The 22,587-nt window shown below is 43.8% G+C and overlaps 1 protein-coding gene and 1 pseudogene across 3 annotated transcripts; both read right to left on the bottom strand.

The window, feature by feature from the left end:
* Nucleotides 1-48: 48 nt before the first annotated feature.
* On the bottom strand, nt 49-9,337 carry LOC123157037 (E3 ubiquitin-protein ligase RGLG3-like; annotated as a pseudogene).
* Nucleotides 9,338-11,115: 1,778 nt separating this feature from the next.
* Nucleotides 11,116-17,171, bottom strand: LOC123157038 (E3 ubiquitin-protein ligase RGLG5). Of its 3 annotated transcripts, none has more exons than XM_044575263.1 (12): nt 17,074-17,171; nt 15,798-16,030; nt 14,579-14,663; nt 13,901-14,041; nt 13,686-13,799; nt 13,460-13,557; nt 13,253-13,332; nt 13,047-13,152; nt 12,831-12,958; nt 12,452-12,722; nt 11,710-11,766; nt 11,116-11,624 (listed from the first exon to the last, which is right to left on the bottom strand). In XM_044575263.1, the coding sequence occupies exons 2-12, from the start codon at nt 16,005-16,007 to the stop codon at nt 11,544-11,546; spliced, it is 1,371 nt and encodes a 456-aa protein (XP_044431198.1). In that variant the 5' UTR covers nt 16,008-16,030; nt 17,074-17,171; the 3' UTR covers nt 11,116-11,543. The 3 variants fall into 3 exon arrangements, with proteins under 3 accessions (XP_044431198.1, XP_044431197.1, XP_044431199.1); XM_044575262.1 differs by lacking the exon at nt 17,074-17,171 and adding an exon at nt 16,725-17,025; XM_044575264.1 differs by lacking the exon at nt 17,074-17,171 and adding an exon at nt 16,591-16,608.
* Nucleotides 17,172-22,587: the final 5,416 nt, after the last annotated feature.

Raw genomic sequence — 22,587 nt, forward strand, 5'->3', positions numbered from 1 at the left:
ATCCTCAAATATTCTGGTGTAAATATAATGAAAAAAGTGAGTACGAAATTGAACATTCAACAATTATAACAGGTTCTTATTAATATACAATGCAAATGTCTTCCTAATGGGTCCATGAAATTTCTCTACTGTTCATTTTATTTACAAGAGAAAGAAAGGAAAGCAATATATACATTATTTCCAGGGAACATTTCTTCAGTGTCTTATATGGACAGTAAGAGCCCTTTCGGAACAGAGAAATTTTACCGAAACGGTTCGATCCACATTTCCCTTGCGCGAAATGGAGAATAAACCCTGCATTCCAACAGGCCTTAAATCACCGGCTAATTGAAGGCACTCCAACTTGCAGTAAGAACGCTTAAATTTATGGACAACAAGTAAAATTGATGCGGATTCTGAACATTCTGCACCGAGCTTCTTCAGTATTGGCAGCGCCATAGGCTTCAAAAGCTTTAGGAGGTCGGTTTTTGATCAGTACAGCCTGATCCTGGTGGTTATGTGCTGCTGGCACATAGGGCAGCGCACCAAATTTTGCCCGCAGTCATAGCAAGTCTGAATTTGTGTGTTAGCAATTAGTATATACAACAAGAATCGTGAATAAATGTTAAGGGGAAAGTAAGGGGATATTGTCTGCACCTGATGTCCACATCCAAATGCAAGATCCTTTGATTTATCCGTACATATGGCGCATGACTGCAAGCACAAAATTTGCAAAGGCTTAGTTCCTGTTCCACTAAAATTAGAGGGTCTTGCAGTTAGCACAAACTTTGTCAGCACTAGGAAGTGGAACACTATTTCATGATCTGCATGTGGGCACAAGATGCAAGTGTATGCCTCAAAGTACAATAGCAAGCTAAAGTGTATTATATTTGAAAAAAAGACCATAGATATTTTACAGGCAGAAGTGAACCGAGGATAAAGCAAAAATTAACTAGCAGTGCTGTGTGAAATAGGATTTCCAGTCACTGAAGTTCCAGGGGCATATCCAATAAAAATACACAAATTCTGTGACGATGTGCTGCGTCAGCTTGAAAAAAAAATCTAAAAAAGAGGCTACTACAGAAAGGTATGTTCATGTAAAAAATCCAACTTCAAATTCAAAATATTTTGTGATAAGTGTCTGCCTTTTTTGTATCTTGCAAAGTATTTCGACTTTGATGTTAAACATTTTTGTATCTTGCAAAGCAATGAAAATTATTTGAGAATGTTTGTAACTTGTAAACGCTATTTGCACAGCATAGTGCATTTTCACCTAGTACTTCCCCTGTATAACCCTTAGCCTTGGCAAGTCATGCAAAAGTATTGGTTAATAAGGATTCCATCAGGCTTTTTTGGCGATGTAGATAAAGTTGGTTTAGTACACAGTTTGATTTATTCATATCTGGGTATGAAATGGTGCGTATACGGAAGTAAACACGCAAAGATACGTACAAGTGTGCTCTCTGAACTTTCTGATGCATAAGTGTCGGGTATCCTTGTAGCCGCAGGCTGTGAACTTTCTGATGAATAACTGTCAGGCCTCCGTGTAGCTCCATGCTGTCGCTGTTTGAAACTGTCTGATTGCTGAAACCCTCTTGTTTGTTGGCCAAAGCCACTAGACCGTGAATAAACACCAGACTGTTGGTCAAAGCTAGCAGACCGTGAATAGGCAGTCCTTGTTGGTGGAGGCAGAGGAACTCTTGGAGGTATTCCTTGGCGACGACTGAAACAGAGGAAAAATCGAAGAAAGCGGTCAGATGGCAATATTGTCGCTGCAAGCACAAAGCATTTGTTCTACTTGACAAAGTGAGGTTGAAAAACTGTAAAATACCCAAGGAGTTGGAGATCAAGTGTTGCTTTGTACTGCGTAGGGATTTCCATCAATGCTGACAACGCAAACTCAGCCTCTTTTCTGTCAGCTGCTATGCTCTTTGACATAATCTCCGTGAAATTCACAAACTGCATGAGATCAAGTGTTCTTCCACGTCTCAGTTATTGTAAACCAGAAAAACAGCTAAAGGTTAGATGTAATTTGTACCTGGAAATTGTCGAATGACCGAGCAGGTATGTTGTCATCAAACTTATGCATCATATCCCATGGTCCATCACCGACCCCAACGAGAACAATAGACAAGGGAAAGTGGCTGGAATGTTTTCAAAACAGATGTTATTGTGTGCAATTTGTTTAGGAGGTTTCACTTATCAAGGTGTTACTTAAAAAATCCTGAATCAGATACCTAGCTTTCACTATAGCGTTAATGGTGTCCCACTCCTGTGGGCTTAACTGCCCAGACTGTGTATCCACATTTCGAGCAACCTATCAGCAGAACTTATAGCCGGAGTGAAAAATTGGATATAATATACAAATAAGACTCTGCAAGAATTTCTTCTGACCACCATTTAATGGTTATAAAGAGGATGCCACTCAGAAAAACACAACTAGGTAAAACTGTGGTGCACCTGTCCATCAGCAATTATCAGAAGAACATGATATTGGCCACCAGTGCTGTCCACGATCCCGATTGCGGTCTCGATTATTGGAGCGAAAGATGTTGGTCCTGTGCAAGTTTACATCCAGATTATTTCAGTACATTTTTTTGGTGTGAACTCACTTTTATGAAAATAAAGGAAGAACAAATCTATCTACATTAAATGTTTATTTAAACAAACCAGATAATCGAAGAGCTGGAACGATTTGTCTGTATCTTTCTAATGCCTCTTCAAATCCAGTGCAAGGGCGGTCCTCTGGATAAAAACTGAATACGTCCTTGTCATGAGTTGACGCTGCCAGCAGGGAAGGGAAGCATTAGAGCATCTCCAACAGCAACCCTAAATATGCAGTTGTGGTGCAAAAAATTGCCTTTTGGAATAAAAAAATCGCCTCCAACAACAGCCCTATAGCTATATGGTGATGCAAAATTTTCAGGTCTTGATGCAAAAATTGCTACAAGTGATGCAAATTTGCATCAGCACTAGTAGCTGCCCTAAAATCGCCGTGGCGGGAACCCAACCGCCGCGCGCCGCCACTTCCATGGCTGCCCCGAGCTCCACCGCTTGGGGGCCACTGCCGAGACCCCCACGACCGTCGCCGAGCTCGTGCCGGTGCCAGCCGGTCCCGCCCAATTCCAGCTGTCCCACCACGCTCCACACCATCGGATCCGCTCATGCCGCCATCCCCACACTACCCCGCCGTCGGATCCGCCTACCGCCCCCCCTGCCGTCGGATCATCTTGTTTCATGTTGTTCTCAAATTATAGGGCACCAGTTATACGGCTGCCGGAAAAGCATACAAATTTCTGGTGACCCAAAAACTTCTCTTTCCACACCTAAAACTGGTTTTGGGTCACCAAATTATAGGGATGCTGTTGGAGATGCTCTTATTCAATACCATTCCTTTACACTTTCTATTGGAAACACACCAAGCGAGCAATTTAAAAGAAAACTCTAACCATAAGCTTACCATCACCAAATCCAAAGCAGGGAATCAAATTGTCTTCATCAAAATCCGAAAGTGTCCTTCCAATAATAGATATGGCTTGCTCATACGGGTTTGGAGTTCTTCCAATATCATGCAGACAATGCCGATTATATGAATTTTTTCCTAACATGAAAAAAAACTAACAAGTTAAATGAACTAAAATATGGTCTAATATAGACTATTATGAGATATAGAAGCAACATGGGGTGCATTCATCCTGAAGTACAATGTCCTCATTGCTAGCTCTCCTTACTAACTAAATTTCTTAGCATATTATGGTTTCACCTGAAAAAAGGTTTACAATAGACAAGTGGCAAGCCATTGACCAAACGGCTTTCTTCACTAACAATAAACCACAAATTATATGGGAGATAATCTAGCGTCCAGCTAACAACTCCTGCCCTAAACAAATGTAAGACGTTTTAGATCACTAAAAAGCTACTCCCTCCATTCCAAATTACTTGTCGTGGAAGTGGATGTATCTAGAATTAAAAAATGTCTAGATACATCCATTTCTACGACAAGTAATTCCGAACGGAGGGAGTACCAGTGAAGCAAAGCATAAAAACCATAAATATGCACCCAAAATCAGAAGGTGGAAAGATCAACTGTGAGTCTGCCAACCTGTCCATTCGTTACTTTTCGTAAAATCCATGCCTACAATAAGGTTTGAAGATTCAAGACCCGCTTGTGCCAAAGCTTCAGTCACCTGCAATAGTTTATAAGGTACAACTTCAGTCTTAAGTTCACAATAATCGAAGGGGAGAGTATGTGCAAGACTCTCTTAAATGTCATCTGAATCTGTAGAAACTGTGGAAAAATCATAAATTGATACAAAGGCAGTGTCACTTAAGTTGCAAAAAAACTGAAATAATGTTCGATGACATGACAGTACACTACTACAGCACCATCTGAAAAATTTAAGTAATTATGTTTTGTGCAGGTGTAGTAGCAGAATATGAATTGATGTCCGATTTAAATGTTTGATTGTTATTGCCGTCAACTAAACTAGTTCATAGCCTGATTGCAGACATCATGGCCTGTGTTGAAAATGCAAGGAAAAGTAAATAGCATTACATCTTATAGAAGATGGCAGTTCCTTTGGAAAAATATAATCCAAATGCAAGGAAAAATATTTTATCATCACAACACCATACGAAGAGACTAAGATTTGTAAATTTTGTCAAACTAAGTACACTTAGTATCATATTGTATAATTAAACCATCTGGTCACTCAAATAAATGCTGAGAATATGATAGGCTAGGATGTGGGAGAAAACTAAACCTGTATAAACTAAGGTGTACTGCTTCTCATATTTTAACTAGGTATTAGGACCATTGACCATTCAGTGCATTAGTAATTACTATACAGAGGGAGTATCAAGTAAGTCCTATTGTAAAAGAAGAAGGCCCATCAGAAATGCATTCACCGGAGATGTACAACTTATACCGAAAAAGGCTTTCACCCCGCTTTATATATAAAGCAAACCGCCCAAGCCAAACATCCAACAAGGTTCACACACACACACACACAAAGTCTCACAAAGCACAAAGTAGTACAAAGGGTTAATGCTAAGGGCACAGCTCAACAAGCCCTGAACACAGAACAACACACACACACACACACAGCAACCCGAGTAACAAGTCTAATCTGGCTCCGGAGGAGGGGGTGGCGGCGGGGGCGCCAAGTGGAAGGCCATCGAGCGAAGGTCGGCGAGGAGGGTGTTGATGGCGTCCCGGTCCTGGGAGCGGCTAAGCGGCCGCCAGAGTTGCAAGTAACCACACAATTTGAAGATCGCGTCAGTCGCACGGCGGAGAGGAGTCTTCTGAATAACCAGCTTGTTGCGAATAGTCCAAAGCGTCCAAGCAAGGACCCCAACGCATAGCCATCTAATATGGCGGAGGCGAGGGGGGGGAGGCGTGGATCTCCGCAAACAGGTCAGGGAAGTTGGTATTACACCAATGTCCGCCGACCGTCTCACGGAAGCAGGACCACAGGAACTGTGTTGTGGTGCAGGAGAAGAAGATGTGGTTAGCATCCTCCACTGTGCCACACATGGGGCACATCCCGTCGCCAGGTCCATTGCGCTTGAGGACCTCGATCCCAGAGGGAAGGCGTCCTCGCATCCACTGCCACAGGAAGATCCTGATCTTCAGGGACAGGTGAATGTCCCAGATCAGGCTAAAGGGCTCAGGGGCCATCGAAGGAGCGATGGCCGAGTATAAGGACTTCGTGGAGAAGCGACCAGAGGGCTCCAGGCGCCAAGAATGGAGTCAGAGGCGTCCTCGACATCTATCGGGAGAAGGGCAATGTCCTGGAGGAGGGAGTCCCAAGCGGCCATCTCCAGAGGGCCGAAGGGACGTCGGAAAGCGAAACGCCCTAAGTCAATAAGGGCCATCTCGACAGAGATCCTAGGATCCACCGCAATGGCAAAAAGATCAGGGAATCGCGCGGCCAAGGGTGGAACCAAAACAAGGTCTCGGATCCGGAGCCAACCGAGATGGACGTGCCAATGCGTAGCACGGGGAGAAGCTGGATCACGGCCTGCCAGAACTGGGAGCCACCGGAGCGCTGACAGAAAGCTAACGGTTGGCCCCGAAGGTACTTATTCCGGACTACCGAAAAAGGCTTTCGCCCCGCTTTATATATAAAGCAACGACCAACAACAACCCGGTACAAACGCACGCCACCACAACACACGCACACACCCAAGGCAAGATACATAAGTGCTGAGCGCAGTAACACCACCCCAAGCACTACAAGAGCATCCGGGTCCTCGCCCGTGAACACGCCACCGCGAATACATGAAGCCGCATATGACGAACCGTGGGCTCCAAGGCAGTGCCTTCAGGAAGGAAACGACACCGGAGCGCCGCCACCGCCCGACCCGAGAGTCAGAGTTTCCCCTAGAGCAACACGACGGGCAATGATGGCCGCGACGACGCCTTCAGGAAGGGAGCGAGCTTCGCCGCCGCCGGTCCGTCCGAAGAAAGGACAGGTTTTCACCCCGGCCCATACTCCCCGCCACCGAACGTCACACCCCGGCGACCATGCCGCCCACACGACCATGGTCACTGGGCAGCAACAAGGCACGGGCTTTGCCCATGAGCACCGCGACACCACCACCAGGGCCGCCACCCCGGAATCCAAGACCTCGACGCCACCTCACCAGTTACCCAGCGCCACGCCACCTATAGAGACGGGTGGAAAGGCCCCGCCTTTCGCACCCCTGAGCTGCCCCCAACTGGCCGCTATCGGCCAGTCCTGCTGCCGGGCGCGAGACTAGCGCGGTCCTGCCGCCAGGCGCGAGACGGGCGCAGTCCTGCTGCTGGACGCGAGACAGGCGTGGTCCTGCAGCCGGGCGCGAGACAGGCGCAGTCCTGCTGCCGGGCGCGAGACAGGCGCTGTCCTGCTGCCGGGCGCGAGACGGGCGATGAACCACAACTGAGAAAAGCCCAGTCCTTCAACGGAAGTGGTGCGTAGGCGACGGGGAGAGGAATCGAAGGCCGCCACACGCCGCCTACGGTCGAACCGACGCCGAAACATGTCAGCCGCCGCCGCAGCCGACATGCCAAGCTACCATGGATCCCTCCACGACCGGAGCAGCAGCCACACCAGGCTACTGTGGTGAGCCAGAGGCCTCCCTCCCCATTGGCGATACGCCAGAGCCAACGGGTCAAGAGAGCAATGTTCATGCGCCGGGAGGACAAGATCCCAAGGCCACCCTGGTCCTTGGGTTTGCAAATATCGGGCCAGCTCACCATATGGTACTTCTGCTTATCCCCCTCGCCTGCCCAGAAAAACCTGGATTGGTATTTGGCAATCTCCTGATGGAGCGTCTTGTGAAGGCTATAGAAGCTCATGAGAAACCAGAGTAGGCTGGCAAGCGAGGAATTGATGAGAATCACCCGGGCTGCCTTCGAAAGCCACCTCCCCTTCCAGGGCTCGACGCGATGTTGCATCCGAGTCACTGACGGGCGAAGGTCAGCAACGGTGAGCCGCGAGTCACTAATGGGAATCCCCAAGTAGGTCGCGGGGAAAGAACCCAACCGACAATTCAGCCGGTCAGCCATGGCCAGGGCCTCCTCAGGTGGGTAACCAAGGATCGTCACTTCGCTCTTATCGAAGTTGATAGTGAGCCCGGACATCCGTTGGAAGCAGAGGAGGAGGAACTTCAGGTTGGCAATGTCAGACGCCGAGCCCTCCACCATTATTATGGTATCATCGGCATATTGGAGGAGGGAGACCCCTCCCCCTCCTACCAGGTGAGGGACTACGCCGTGAATATGGCCAGCGGCTTCGGCCTTATCAAGGATGACAGCAAGGGCATCGACCACCATGTTGAACAAAAACGGTGAGAACGGGTCACCCTGGCGAACCCCACAGAGGGTGGGGAAGTAGGGTCCGATCTCACCGTTGATGTTCACCGCGGTCCGACCGCAGGAGACGAGTTGCATAACTCTGGTCACCCACCGGTCATCAAAGCCCTTGCGGAGTAAGACTTCCCGAAGGAAGGGCCAATGGACCTTATCATAGGCTTCATGTAACCAAAGCTAGCACAACTAAAACTGAACATGGTAATGCAGGTGACCTGAAATTTTGAAATGGTTGGAAGAGCAATAATAATAGCTAGTAAGAGATAACTTCCTTCGCTAGTGAAAATTTATTATGGTTTCTATACTTGTTGAAACCCTTATAGATAACAATAATCCTATTAAAGATAGTTTGCATCCAAAATTTTACATAAGATGAATGGTATCATTCAGCTACATCTAGATGAAAACCATGCATCAAAAGTTGGGAACGAAAATTAGAGAGCCAGGGGAGGCACAGAAGGCCATCGATACATACTTGAGCCACAGAGCAGTAGTCGTCGCCAATCCTGGAGTACTTCCTCTGCAGGGGGCTTGTGCTTCTGGCTGCTGCACATTGTTACCCGCAGAAGAGGCATACCACGGGCTGAATCCCGGGGGTGCAGTTGCATATCTCGAGTTAGACCCTGTTGATGAATTCCCGTAACGATAAGCAGAGTTGTATGAAGATTTGGGGTCCTTTTGCTCCATTCCTCAACTACTGAACTTCCTGTTGAATGGATGAAATGATCAGTACTTCTCTACACTAACTAGTTGGAAACAAGACATATGGTTTTTGTGCATACATCAGTTTACTTGCTTTACTAGATTTCATGAAAACTTCTGAAATAAAATGTGATGCTATTGGAATCGATATAGGTGATATTCTTATGGAAATTCTTGCCGGTAACTTACTATGGTGGAAAAAGCACCAGCGCTCAATTGAATCATCCAATTCATAAGGAATACAACATGATATGATCAAGATAATCATAGCCGAACTTTGTCACGGCAGGAAGAGAGCATAATATAAACTGCTAAACCATACACAACTAATAGTTTTAGATTAAATTACTGTAGCATCAACTTAGAAGAAAATCATAGAAGTTAACCAAAAAGCGGATCACCAAGATAAATGAGATTTTCGGCCACAAACACGAAGCCACGCCAAGAAAGTGTGGCCCCAAGGCCTCTAACACGAAAAGCCGATGAGAAAGAAATTTACAATACGTTTCAAAACAAAAAATCCTCCTATCCATATTAATTGTCGCTAATTTAGTACAAATTTGTAATAAATAAATGACAAATAATATGGATCGGAGGGCCCTCTACCCTTTTCAGAAAGAAAGCTCGAAGGGACAGAACGAGATCAGACAACTGGTGAGTAACAAGAAAGGGATGAGAGCAGAGAGGGCAGAGGCCAGATTAGGCTTGCTGGAGCAGAAGCGGAACCCATAATTAACCCCAACAAACCATCATCTTCGTCTCCCCCACTTCAAGATGAGTAAAACAACCATGGGTAGGGCTTCTTACTCTGCTCTATGTATCAAAAACGCAGGTCTCCGCTCCACGGCAACGGCCCAACGACAAGGAGTAGAGGAGCAGCCGCTTAGCTGCGAGATATGTCATATATGGACCGCACGACGAGGCAAATAAGTACATAATAATCAGGGACAAATGGTGGCCAAGTCAAGTCAATCGCCTGAGGCAATGCAATTGGCAGCGGAGGCAAATATGCTAAGCTTTGTAAAATGATGAAAGACAGAGACAGATGGATTAGTAATTGATCAGTCATCTCCACAGGAGAGATATTGTATGATTAGGATCTTTGCAAACTTGTACTACAAGATAGCAAAATTTTAAAAAAGCATAACAAACATGATTGAATATTTTATGAGGATTTGGTTTAGTGGGTAAACAAGAAATTCGTTTGCTTTCAGGAAAAGTATGCACTCAATCCATCCCAAAATCTAATGCAAAATAGTATTGTTCAAAGACCAGCTACATGAAAATATGAATACTTAAAATAGCAAATGTATATATGATGTGAACTTGATAATTTTTGGGACGGAGGCAAATGGTGTTGTGGATGTTGACATTTCTTTTGTCAAAGTTTATGAAGTTTTACTTAGGACAAAACTAATATACAGTACATTTTGAGACAGAGGGAGTACCTTTTGTTTGGAACAAGCCTGCATGCATGATCTAGGCTGAATTCTCTCTCCCCTCCTCCTTAGAGCATCTCCAACAGGTGATGTAAAAATCAGTGCCCAAAAATAGTTTTAGGGCAGGAGAGAACAGGTTTTTGGACACCAAAAATATTTTTCTGTCGTAACAGATGATGCAAAACTGGTGCCCTAAAAATTTGGCCTTCAACTATCCAACATTTTAAAGCATGTTCAACAAAATAAATCCAAAAGGATAATATCAAACTCCTGTCAAGTTAATCCAAAGCAAATAAAACACAAATACTAGTGCATAATTACATAGTTCATTGATCCACAAGCTCAAATTCAACAGACATGTTCATCAAACATCTATACCAATATAAAAAGACCCAAAGGGGCAGATCCAATTAATCTCGACCATCAAATCATGTCAATCCAACGACCTAGACTGCTTCAATGTCGAGCACTCAACATGTTTAGCGTACAGTTAATTTCATACCAAATATAGCGCTAATCATATAATAACACGCAAATAATATCCTACTTAATATCCGCATGCACTTAATATACTTCTAAATTAACGTGCATTGCATGTACACATTGACTAGTAAAACAAAGTTCAACACACATGACATGAAACATAGAGGTGGAACTAGTGGTCTTGTTGCCCATTCCATGTCCACCACTCCTCGATGAGATCTCTTATTTGAAGATCTTCGTGAGTATTCGCATCTCGAATGTCATGGTGAACTTGAAGAAAGTGTTGTATGTGGTACTCCCTTCTATGTGGTTCAGTGGTTGCACCGACTTTCATAGGAGTAATCCAAATCTTTCCCGGACCTAAGACCTCGGTGCAACCCGTGTGTGTGCACAAGGCGCCGCACAGCGCCGAGATTCGTGCGTGCATGCAGATATATATGCTCTTCCTTGCTACCATGTACTTCAATTCTCTCTCTCAAATTTACTCTTATTTAACCAGAACTACTGCTGGTATATGAAAGTGTGAGTGCAACGCTTTTATATGTTTGAGCTTGTTTCATGGAAAAAAGTATCAGTAATACTCAGCACAGATAAGATTGATTGGTTCATCCTCAAATATTCAGGCGTTCGTCGTATTTACATTATACACACAAAAAATGTACTGAAATAAATTAGTATAAAATTGAATATTCAACAATTATAACAGGTTTTAATTAATATACAACGCAAATGTCTTCCTAGTTGGTTCATCCTGAATTTTTTCTACTGTTCATTTTATTTACAAGAGAAAGAAAAGAAAGCAATATGTACATTATTTTCCAGGGAACATTCTTCAGTGCCTTGTATGGACAGCAAGAGCCCTTTTGGAACACAGAAAGTTTACCGAAACATTCAATCCACATTTCCCTTAAGGGATGGAGAATAAACCCTGCATTCCAACAGGGCCTTAAATCACCAGCTAATTGAAGACACTCCAACTGCAGTAAGAACACTAAAATTTATGCGGATTCTGAACATTTTCCACCGAGCTTCTTCAGTATTGGCAACACCATAGGCTTCAAAAGCATCAGGAGATCAGCTTTTAATCAATACAGCCTGATCCTGGTGGTTATGTGCTGCTGGCACATAGGGCAGCGCACCAAATTTTTCCCGCAGTCATAGCAAGTCTGAATTATGTGTGTTAGCAATTAGTATATACAACAAGAATTGCGAACAAATGTTTAGAGGAAAGTAAGGGAATATTTTCTGCACCTGATGCCCACATCCAAATGCAAGATCCTTTGATTTATCCATACATATGGCGCATGACTGCATGCACAAAAATGCCAGGCTTAGTTCATATTCCACTAAAAATTAGAGGGTCTGGCAGTTAGCTCAAACTTTGTCAGTATACACAAACTTAGCATTCGGAAGAGGAACGATCTACATGTGGCCACAAGATGCAAGTGTATGTGTCAAAGTACAATAGTGTTGTCTGAACGATCTACAGTCCACATTTGAAAAGGAGCATAAATATTTTACAGGCAGAAGTGAACCGAGGATAAACCAAATTTAACTAGCAGTGTTGTCTGAAATAGTATTCCTAAGTTCAGGGGCATATCTAATGAAAAAACACAAATTCCGTGACGATGTGCTGTGTCAGCTTGAAAAAAAGTTCTAAAAAGAGGCTACTACAGACGGGTACGTTCATGTAAAAATTCAACTTCAAATTCAAAATACTTGCAATAAGTATCTGTCCTTAGTAGTGGAAATTATTTGAGAATTTTTTAAACTTCTATTCGCTGTTTTCACAGCATTGTGCATTTTCACCTAATAGTTGCCCCGTATAACCCTTAGCATCGGCAGGTCTGAACATGCAAGAGTATTGGTTAAAAAGATTCCATCAGGCTTTTTTGGCGGTGTAGATAAAGTTAACTTTTACTACACAGTTTTATTTATTCATATATGGGTATGAAATGGTCGGAATACGGTGTAAACATGAAAAGATACGTACAAGTGTGCTTTCTGAACTTTCTGATGCATAAGTGTCGGGTATCCTTGAAGCCGCAGGCTGTGAACTTTCAGATGAATAACTGTCAGGCCTCCTTGTAGCTCCATGCTGTCGCTGTTTGAAACTATCTGATTGCTGAAACCCACTTGTTTGTTGACCAAAGCTACTAGACCGTGAATAAACACCAGACTGTTGGTCAAAGCTAGTAGACCGTGAATAATGAGTCCTTGTTGGTGGAGGCAGAGGAACTCTTGGAGGTATTCCTTGGCGACGACTGAAACAGAGGAAGAATCGAAGAAAGCAGTCAGATGGCAATATTGTCGCTGCAAGCACAAAGCATTTGTTCTACTTGACAAAGTGAGGTTGAAAAACTGTAAAATACCCAAGGAGTTGGAGATCAAGTGTTGCTTTGTACTGCGTAGGGATTTCCATCAATGCTGACAATGCAAATTCAGCCTCTTTTCTATCAGCTGCTATGCTCTTTGACATAATTTCCGTGAAATTCACAAACTGCATGAAATTAAGTATTCTTTCACGTCTCAGTTATTGAGAACCAGAAAAACAGCTAAAGGTTGCATGTAATTTGTATGGCAATCACCTGGAAATTGTCGAATGACCGAGCCGGTATGTTGTCGTCAAACTTATGCATCATATCCCATGGTCCATCACCGACCCCAACAAGAACAATAGACAAGGGAAAGTGGCTGGAATATTTTCAAAATAGATGTTATTGTGTGCAATTTGTTTAGGAGGATTGACTTGGTAGAATATAAAGGTGTTACTTTAAAATCCTGAATCAAGTACCTAGCTTTCACTATAGCATCAATGGTATCCCGCTCCTGCGGACTTAACTGCCCAGACTGTGTATCCACACTTCGAGTAACCTATCAGCAGAAATTTTAGCCAGAGTGAAAACTGGTTATACAAGCAAGACATGCAAGAGTGACCATCATTTAATGGCTCTAAAGAACATGTGATTCAGAAGCACAACTTGGTGAAACTGTGGTGCACCTGTCCATCAGCAATTATCAGAAGAACATGATATTGACCGCCGGTGCTGTCTGCAATCCCAATTGCTGTCTCAATTATTGGAGCGAAAGATGTTGGTCCTGTGCAAGTTAAATCCAGATTATTTCCGTACATCTTTTTTTGTGGGAACTCTTAGCTACTTCTGGTAGCAATTTTGTTCCTCTCTTCACTTTTATGAAATCTAAATTAAGTGATTACTTAAACAAACCAGCTAATCGAAGAGTTGGAACAATTTCTCTGTATCTTTCCAATGCCTCTTCAAATCCATTGCATGGTTGGTTCTCTGGATAAAAGCTGAATACCTCCTGGTCATGAGTTGATGCTGCCAGCATCGAAAGGAAACATTATATTCAATACATTCATTTAGACATTTCATTGAAAATCCATGGTCAACGAAAAAGAAAATTGGAACCTTAAGCTTACCATCACCAAATCCAAAGCAGGGAATCAAATTGTCTTCATCAAAAGCTGAAAGTGTCCTTCCAATAATAGATATGGCTTGCTCATATGGGTTTGGAGTGTTTCCAATATCATGTAGACAGCGGCGGTTATAGGAAATTTTACCTAAATGGAAAAGCATAGCAAGTTAAATGAAAATTCTATGATATGATATAGATGATTGGCACATATAGAGGCAAGGGTTTGGAATGCTTCCGATATCATGTAGACAGCGGCAGTCATAAGAAATTTTACCTAAATTGAAAATTATACCAGGTTAAATGAAAATACTATGATCTAACATAGATGATTATCATATAAGATGCAACAGGGGAGGGGAGGCGGGGGGGGGGGGGGGTATTCTTTCTACAAATACAAAAGCAGAAATGCTGTCATTGCTTGCCTTTCATCTAAAGAAATTCATGTGCATAATGTGGCTTCGCCTGACAAAAGATTTATAATAGAGAAGTTGGCATGCCATTGACATCACAGACCAAATGGTTTTCTTCAATAGCAATAAACCACGAACTACATGGGCAACTAACTAGTATTCTACTAAGCAGTACCTACTAATAAATAATAGGCGGCAGTGGACCCCAAAGCAAGCATTAACAAAAAAGAATATGCACCTATAGTCAAAAGGCAGAAAGATCAGCTGCTAACCTGTCCATTCATTACTTTTTGTAAAATCAATGCCTACAATAAGATTTGAAGATTCAAGGCCTGCCTGAGCCAAAGCTTCAGTCACCTGTAACAGTGTAAAAAAGGTGTTGCTTTCAGTTTTAAGTTCACAACACAATAATCGAAAGCGAGAATATGTGGAAGACTCTTGTAACTGTCATCTGGGCTGCAGTACTTGAGAAAAATGCATAAGCTGGTAGAATCCAATTTCATTTAAGTAATACAAATTCAATAATATTTCATAACATAACAGTATACTACTGCAGCTCCATATCAACATTGTAGTTATTTATCTTTTGTGCAGGTGAAGTAGCAAAGCCCTTAATAGATGGGACTACCCATTTAGTTGATTGTTATGGTTGTCAGCTTAATGGTCCACAAGTCTGACTGCAGATATCAAGGTTTTTACTGAAAATGCACTGTAAAGTAAATAGCAGTCACATCTTATAGAAGATGTCAGTTTCTTTGGAGAAGTAAAATCTAACTGCAGGAAAAAATATTTTATCATCATCAAACCTTGGATTAGGAATCCTACCATACAAACAAAAACTGCCTAAGATTGATAGAATGTCAGACAAGGTACACTTGGACAGTACCATATCATTAAATCGCCATGCCAGTCAAATTAATGCTGAGAATATGACAGGCTAGGACTTAGGAGAGAACCAAAATCTGTATACACTATTGTACAGCTTCTCATATTTGAACTAGGTGTTAGGACCGTTGACCATTCAGTGCATTAGCAATTGCACACTTGTAAGTAACATTGTAGAAGAAGAAGGCCCATGAGAAATGCATTCACTGCCAAAAATACGTGCAAATTATACAAGAGACAAGACTGTATGTATGTCCCCAAAGCTAGTACAATTGAAAAGAACATGATTAATGCAGGTGGCTTGAAATTTTTGAAATGGTTGTAACCTTGCAGAAATAATCATATTGAGCAAGAGATAACTTCCTTTGCTGATGCAAACTTTATTTTGATTTCTCGAACAGAATACTTAAAGCCCTATCCTTCTTGAAATACTCATATAGATAAAACTAATTCTACTAAAGATAGTTTACATTCCAAAATCCACCTGAGACGACTGAATAAGATGAATGGTAGTACCATTCAGCCACATCAAGTTGAAAACCATGCATCAAAAGTTGGGAAAGGAAAACAAGAGAACCGAAGGCACAAAAGGCCATCAATACATACTTGACTGACGGAACGGTAGTCATCACCGATCCTGGAATACTTCCTCTGCAGCCTGGCTTGTGCTTCTGGCTGCTGCACGTTGTTACCCGCCGAAGAGGCATACCTTGGGCTGTAACTGGAGGGCATGTTTGCATACCTCGAGTTATACCCGTTGGATGAATTCCCATAGTCAGCAGAGTTATACGACGGCTTGGAGTCCTTTTGCCCCATTTCTCAGCACTTAGTTGAACTTCCTGGTGAATAGAAGAGAATATCAGTACTTGTGTACACAACTAGATAGTTTTCGCACATAAATCAAGTAATAATGTACTTTTCGCACATAAATCAAGTAATAATGTACTTTTCGCACATAAATCAAGAAATCCTGGTGTTTTGGCAGAACATGATCCACCCATCAATTACATGTGAACTTTTAGACGAGTTCCTAATTCGAGGAGGGGTGACTTTCTAATCCAGAACGGGTAAGTTTCACACCCTAAAACAGCCACAGCCTCCCCTATCTACCCCCACATTTCCTCCTCATTGCCAATACTGGAGACTGGCAACTGCAGTCCCTACATACAAGCATCGGGCATATCGAAATCTCTGAACGAGATCAGACAACGACCTATCAAAAATACTAAATATAACAATCTAAAATAAAACGCCAATTACTAGTACAACTTAGGAGCATTCGACGAACTGCCTCACACGATCAGATCCAAACACCTCGTGGGCTTACGGAGAATCGCGCACCGTCGCAAGAAAGAGACAAGGCGGAGGCGGGGCGGAGTGGGGAGGTGCGGGATTATACCAACTTGCCGGTGTGGTAGCGCAGCGGAACCAGAATCAATCAACCCCAAGAAACGAACACCCGGAATTCTCTCTCTCTCTCTCGCAACAACATCCCCGAATATATAAATCAGCAATCCGCAGGGATGTGCTTACCCTGCTCCGGGCGTCCAAGGTCGCAGCGCAGGCCTCTGCTCCGGGAGGGAAGAGGATTGGTAGAGTGGAGGGGATGTGCTGAGTCAGCTAAGACCAAGATTTGTACGCCCGGCACGACGAGATAAACTATAATCCGGGGGGCGAGCGGTGGCGCGGGTCAAGTCAATCGCCGGCCCGGGAGGCAATGCAGTTGGCACTTGGCACTGGAAGCGGGGGCCAGACGGCAAAGATTTCTCGCGCTCTGCTCCTCTGACCTCCCCCCTCCACTCTCTATCTGAAAGCGATATCCGAAGCTTCGGAACTAGGAGTAGTATTCAAGAGACGGATGGGGAGAGCTCAGACGGATTACTAGTAGTCATTAAGTTTGGTGGCGCACTTGTCTCCGTCATCGGCATCCGCAGGCACCAACCAGGGGGAAAAGGTAAGTTTGAGAGCCGTAGTGTGCTGGAGTTTTACCGGCTTGGATGGAAGCATCCGCACGCAGGCACGATGGTTATCCACTCCACTGGCGCCGAAAAGGTCGAGGGAGGGAGGCCGCGCGCGACGGAAGGGGCTACGGTGGACTGCGGTGTTGTTGGTTCGGTGGTTGGCGGGTCGCAGTCCTGGTTTTCGGGTGAACTCATGCGATGCGGTCCATGCGGAGCGTTTGTGTGGTTAACCTGGTCCTCACGAAAGAAATTAGGCGGCGCTCACCGGCTCATGGGTGGCGTGCACTGCCGAGACGGCCACACAGGGCACGTGGATTGCATTATGTGTCACATTTTGGCTTTGCGTACCGCGGGGCGACGTAGGCCGATGGGTGTGGTGTCTGCCAAAAACCACCCTCAAAAAAAAAAAAAAACCACACGTAGTGGATTTTGTCCTTCGCACGGTGTGTCAAAAGTTGACCTGGAGCAAGAATTTGGATGATTTGAAATTTAAAACCACACTTTTTTCGCGTCATTGACATGTAGGGCGTGGGACTGCCTGCCAATGGCTTAAGACATGCTTTCGCAAAAAAAAAAAGAGGAGGCTTAAGGCGTGACATTTGTGGAATGTCGGCTCGTTCTTGTGCTTGTCTCCGGTGGTGCTGGTGATGGAGCTACATCGTCTGCCAATGATTCCTTTCTCTTCAGAAGGATTTGGTCATGGCGGTTGATGACCGGCCTCCGTCGCTCTGCTGTTGCACCTTCTAATTGAAAGTGTGGCTTTCTTCTTCCGATCTTCCTCCTGACCCCGCTGCCTATAGAGAGGCAGCTAAGTTTGAACTAGACGTCCATATGCTTTTTCTTCACCATCGAGTTGTCGGTGCTATTGTGGTGAGTTCATGTCCCAAGTGGTTTCGTCCTTGGTAACGGCGAGCACGACCCGTGCTCGTGCCCATTTTCAGGACTAAATTGCATTTTAACATTATGATAAAGTTTTCCTGGAGTCAGTCCTGTAGGGTTTCCGGCTCTTGTTTGGCCTCCTTTATTGAATCTTGTATGATCCTGGCGTGAGCTGATTTGGTCCTCGTACCTCCAGTTTGTAATAGCATTAGTTTTAAAAAAGTTGGTTCATGCTAGCTTTTGATCTAGTTTGGGCGTTCAATAGTACTACATATGTTTCTTTACAGAGGGAGTAGTTTGTAAACAAACCATATGGTTTCTTTATATGAAATCGAAGAGATATACCTCTCTTTTACTCAAAGGAAAAAACTTTATCATCGCTTTGAGGTTAATGAAGCGCACCCTTCTACCGTTTTAAAAGAAACAACTTCTCTAATTTCTCCACAACATAATACATCCATCAATTACATGTGAACTTTTTTTAAAAACACTCCTAACTCGAGGTGGTATGATTTGTAGTCCACGGCTGGTAAATCACCCTCCCTAGTACAACACATTTACTCCTTTGATTGATATTTTTTTCCTTTTACCTTGCAAGTACTTAGATCAACAAGCCAATTCAAACATAAGCATCAAACGTATCAAAGGGTTAATTTACCACAAAAATAAAGATATAATCGATGGGTCAGTATGAAATCAGACAACAACCTACCAAAAATGCAAGTACTTGCACAATTACAATCAAATACCTAGATCGAGACTTACTGAAAACTCTAGTTTTTCGTACAACCTACTAAACACACGCGACAAACCAAATATCTTCCACCCCAAATAAGATTAGCAATTCACATGGATGTGCAGAGTTTCTTGCCCAGTCGCTCCATGACGGAGACCGATGAAGAGGACGACAATAAGGTGGAGGTAGCGGAAATTTGCAGGGGCACGTAGGTGCGTGAGCACACACTTGCCCAGCCCTTCCCAGCCATCTGAATGCCCGGTGATCCGCAAAGTAGTTGGATCCCGCACAAGGGCAAAGTAACTTTTAAGTTTTAAGCTTTGAAACTTACGATTTTGCATCTGAAATTTAACACCCCAACTACTAATAAGATGGAATTCTACCACAACTATAACACGTGCTGAAGGCTAAAGGCCTATGGACAAATACGGTAGAGTTTCCCCTGTACCGGAGGATATCCATGACAGACAGTTGAGTAATATTAATATAACATGAATCACTAAGATTATAATCAAACCAATGGTCACATAGGACCACTCTCAACCCAACACGTCTTAACTATGAAGGCGTCAACTAGCAAAAACTCACAAACGATGACTCCATCTCTGAGACAACAACAGGTTACAAGTAATAGGAAGATATCCACCAATAAACAAAGCTATATGGAACTAGCAGGTTATCATGTTTGAGTAACCCACATGAGTGTGGGTACCAAAACATGAATGCTACTCCCAAGCCACCCATATGCATGAAGCTATACATATGAAACCTGAAAACAACAACATTACAAACGTGAGTTCAAAAAACTCCGGAAGCAGCAAGCACATGAAGGGATAGCAAGAATGCATGATGCCACATACAAGTTGGAGAATCAAATTTGTATAATGTAATTAGGTTACCGTCATCGCACTGGGTAATACCATTACAAGTGCTACCTAGTAAACATGACCTTAATAAGGTATGATCCAAGAATCATCAAGTCACTAAGAACCGGTGAAATATGAAGATACTACAACCCATTGAATACCAGGTTACCACAACCCATTGAACACGTGGTTACCACGACCCATCGACTCAAGGTACCCAAGTCAAATGCACTATTGAACTGAAATATATAATATGTACGAAGCCAATGGCCGGTAACACTACTCGTCAAGTATCACCCACGAAAGCCAACATGGCTAGGGACAACATTCCATGCTAATCTTCACCATATCCATCCTTGAACCGGATGGATTACCCATGAAAAGAAAATAAAGAAGGTAACCAAAAAGACAAAACACTTCTCTTCGAGCTACTGCCAGCAAAGCTAGGGGGGACGACGTTCATCCGAACCCCTTCTCAACCCCCACACAAGGTGAGAGGACCATATGAGGTTGGACCCGAAGGACCATACACTCGCTATGCGAGGATCACTCCTTTGACTGGAAAAATACACTCATGATGAATTTTTGAAAGATGAACCAAGGAAAGCCAAACCCAAGCATGCCAGGATCACTCCTTGGACTGGGAAGATACACTCGACCAAGAAAAGCCAAACCCAAGCATGTGATGATCACTCCTTGGACCGGGAAGATACACTTGTGCTGGATTTTGAAAGAACCAAGAAAAGCCAAACCCTATTGTGTATTGAAAGAACCACATTTTAACTAACTGAGCAAAATTCATGCAAACCGGCCGATATTATTCAAAGTTTGGATAGAAAAAATAGTACAAATCATCCATACATACCATGCAAATTAAGTCTAGTATAACAACGGAGACAGGCGTTTTGGAGGCCGAGCTCCATGGACGCCTTTTTTTTTAAAATTCAAATTCAAACTTTTATGGTTCAAAAAATTCTGAAAAAAATATGCGTGTATGTAAGGATGTATCTCACATGTGTGTAAAAATTCATGATGAAATAACCGGAGTTGCGACCTGTACAAAAAAGAAAAAATCATGGCATATGGGAGGATGAATAGTATCATGTGTTAAACAGCCCCAGATTTGTCTTTTTTGCACAGCCCTCATTTCAATGTATTTTGAACTGAAAATTTACACACATGTGTGTTATGCCTTCATGTATATCTGTATTTTTTTCAGAATTTTTTGAAATGTAAAAAATATGAATTTCAATAAAATTTCAAATTTGAATTTGGAGGCCTCACTAGAGGCCGAGCTCCAAAAGGGATTTCCGATAGCAATGTCTCTAATTCGACTAGATCCCGGATATCTAGCAAGTTTTTCATCAACGGATCATGTCGTTCCACACATACTCCCTCTTCAGCTTCATCCAACATTGTGTGTACGTAAATGATCGTCCCTCTGTCATGTGGTACACCACGGTGGTGCGTGCCGGCTACACATAATGTGTAGACCAACATTAAATGAATGAATCAAATCAATGAGTTGAGTAAGAGGAAGTAAAACTTACAATCTCGTCCACTGTTGCGTGCAATGACCACCTTGCCTTGAGTTGATGAACCACGTCACAAAACTTGGTGACGCTGATCTGGATAGCGTGCCAGGGATGCGACAATGGACTCATGTTGCGTGTTTGAATGTTGTATATGTCGTAGGGCGCAATGTGCTTTCATGCGTGAAAATTTTCATGCACTTGCTCCCAGAAGGGCTCCCCTTTGGTCCTGCCTACGAAATTCACGGATTACGGCCAGCCACGCATCGCATAACAACTCATCCTCCATGATCGAGTAGCTCACCATCCTCCTTACTCTAAAAACAACATAGCATTTGAAAATAAGATGAATGACATTTGATCGAACACCTGCCGGTCGTGGTGTCTGCCATGGAGGTCATCAACACGGGCGGAGTGTACCTGGGTACAAGCGGCTCCAGGGTGGAAAGCTCCATCATAACGGTGAGCGGGCGCGTCGGTGCTGTTTGTGGACGTCCGGCAATGCCTCTGCGGCGGCCGGAGACGTACAACAGCAGCGGCGGAAATGGAGGGTGCGGATGCAAAACAAGGGAGAGAAGGGGCGAAGTGGAAGGAAATAAGACCGGGAGGGGGGATTGGGTGGGCCGGGGTTGTTGGAGTCCTACGTTTCGGGTGTCTGGACTCCCACAAATCCTTCCCCCACTTTGTCTCCAATTTACGGAAGAAATCGCGTCCGGACCGCTCCGCGGACCGATACAAACACGTCTTGAATGACTTCTGCGGTCCGAACAGATGCGGGCGATTTACGAGTCCACCTTGAAGGTACCCTAATACCCGGGAGGAACAACTTCAAAGAAAAAAATAACCAGGAACAAACGGTGGTGAAGTCAAGTCAACTGCTCCTCTAAACTCCCGCACCGTCACTCTCATGGAAAATGACATCCGAACCAACCGAGCTATAGATGGATCAGTGGGCACGACACTTGTCTCGGTCATCGACACGAGTAATGCTACGGCTTATGAGTAGTAGTGTGTGATGATTATCCACTGAGGAAAAAGTCAAGAGTCTGAGCAACTTTGCTTCGCGCACGCTGGAGGAGCTGCATGCTGCTCTTCTGGTGGTTGGCAGATCGTAGTCCTGGGTTTTACCGGCCAGTCAGACACCTGATCTCTGAAGTCTACCACTCCTCCTTATATCCAATTAATTGATGTAACCTCTATATTCCCTTCGTTTTATAATGTAATTTTTTTTTGACACTAGAGAGTAGTACTACGATGCAAGTAGGAGTAGATAATAAGGTGTTGTGTGGTTAATTTGATCTCGGGAAAACTTACGCGGCTGATGTGCACTGCTCGGACAGTCTCATGGGACCTATGTGACTGTGAGATGTGGGTTACAGTATGTGACATATTGGCTTGCATGATGCGGGAGACGTACACAAA

This window comes from Triticum aestivum, chromosome 7B (assembly GCF_018294505.1).
Source record: "Triticum aestivum cultivar Chinese Spring chromosome 7B, IWGSC CS RefSeq v2.1, whole genome shotgun sequence".
Taxonomy (NCBI): domain Eukaryota; kingdom Viridiplantae; phylum Streptophyta; class Magnoliopsida; order Poales; family Poaceae; genus Triticum; species Triticum aestivum.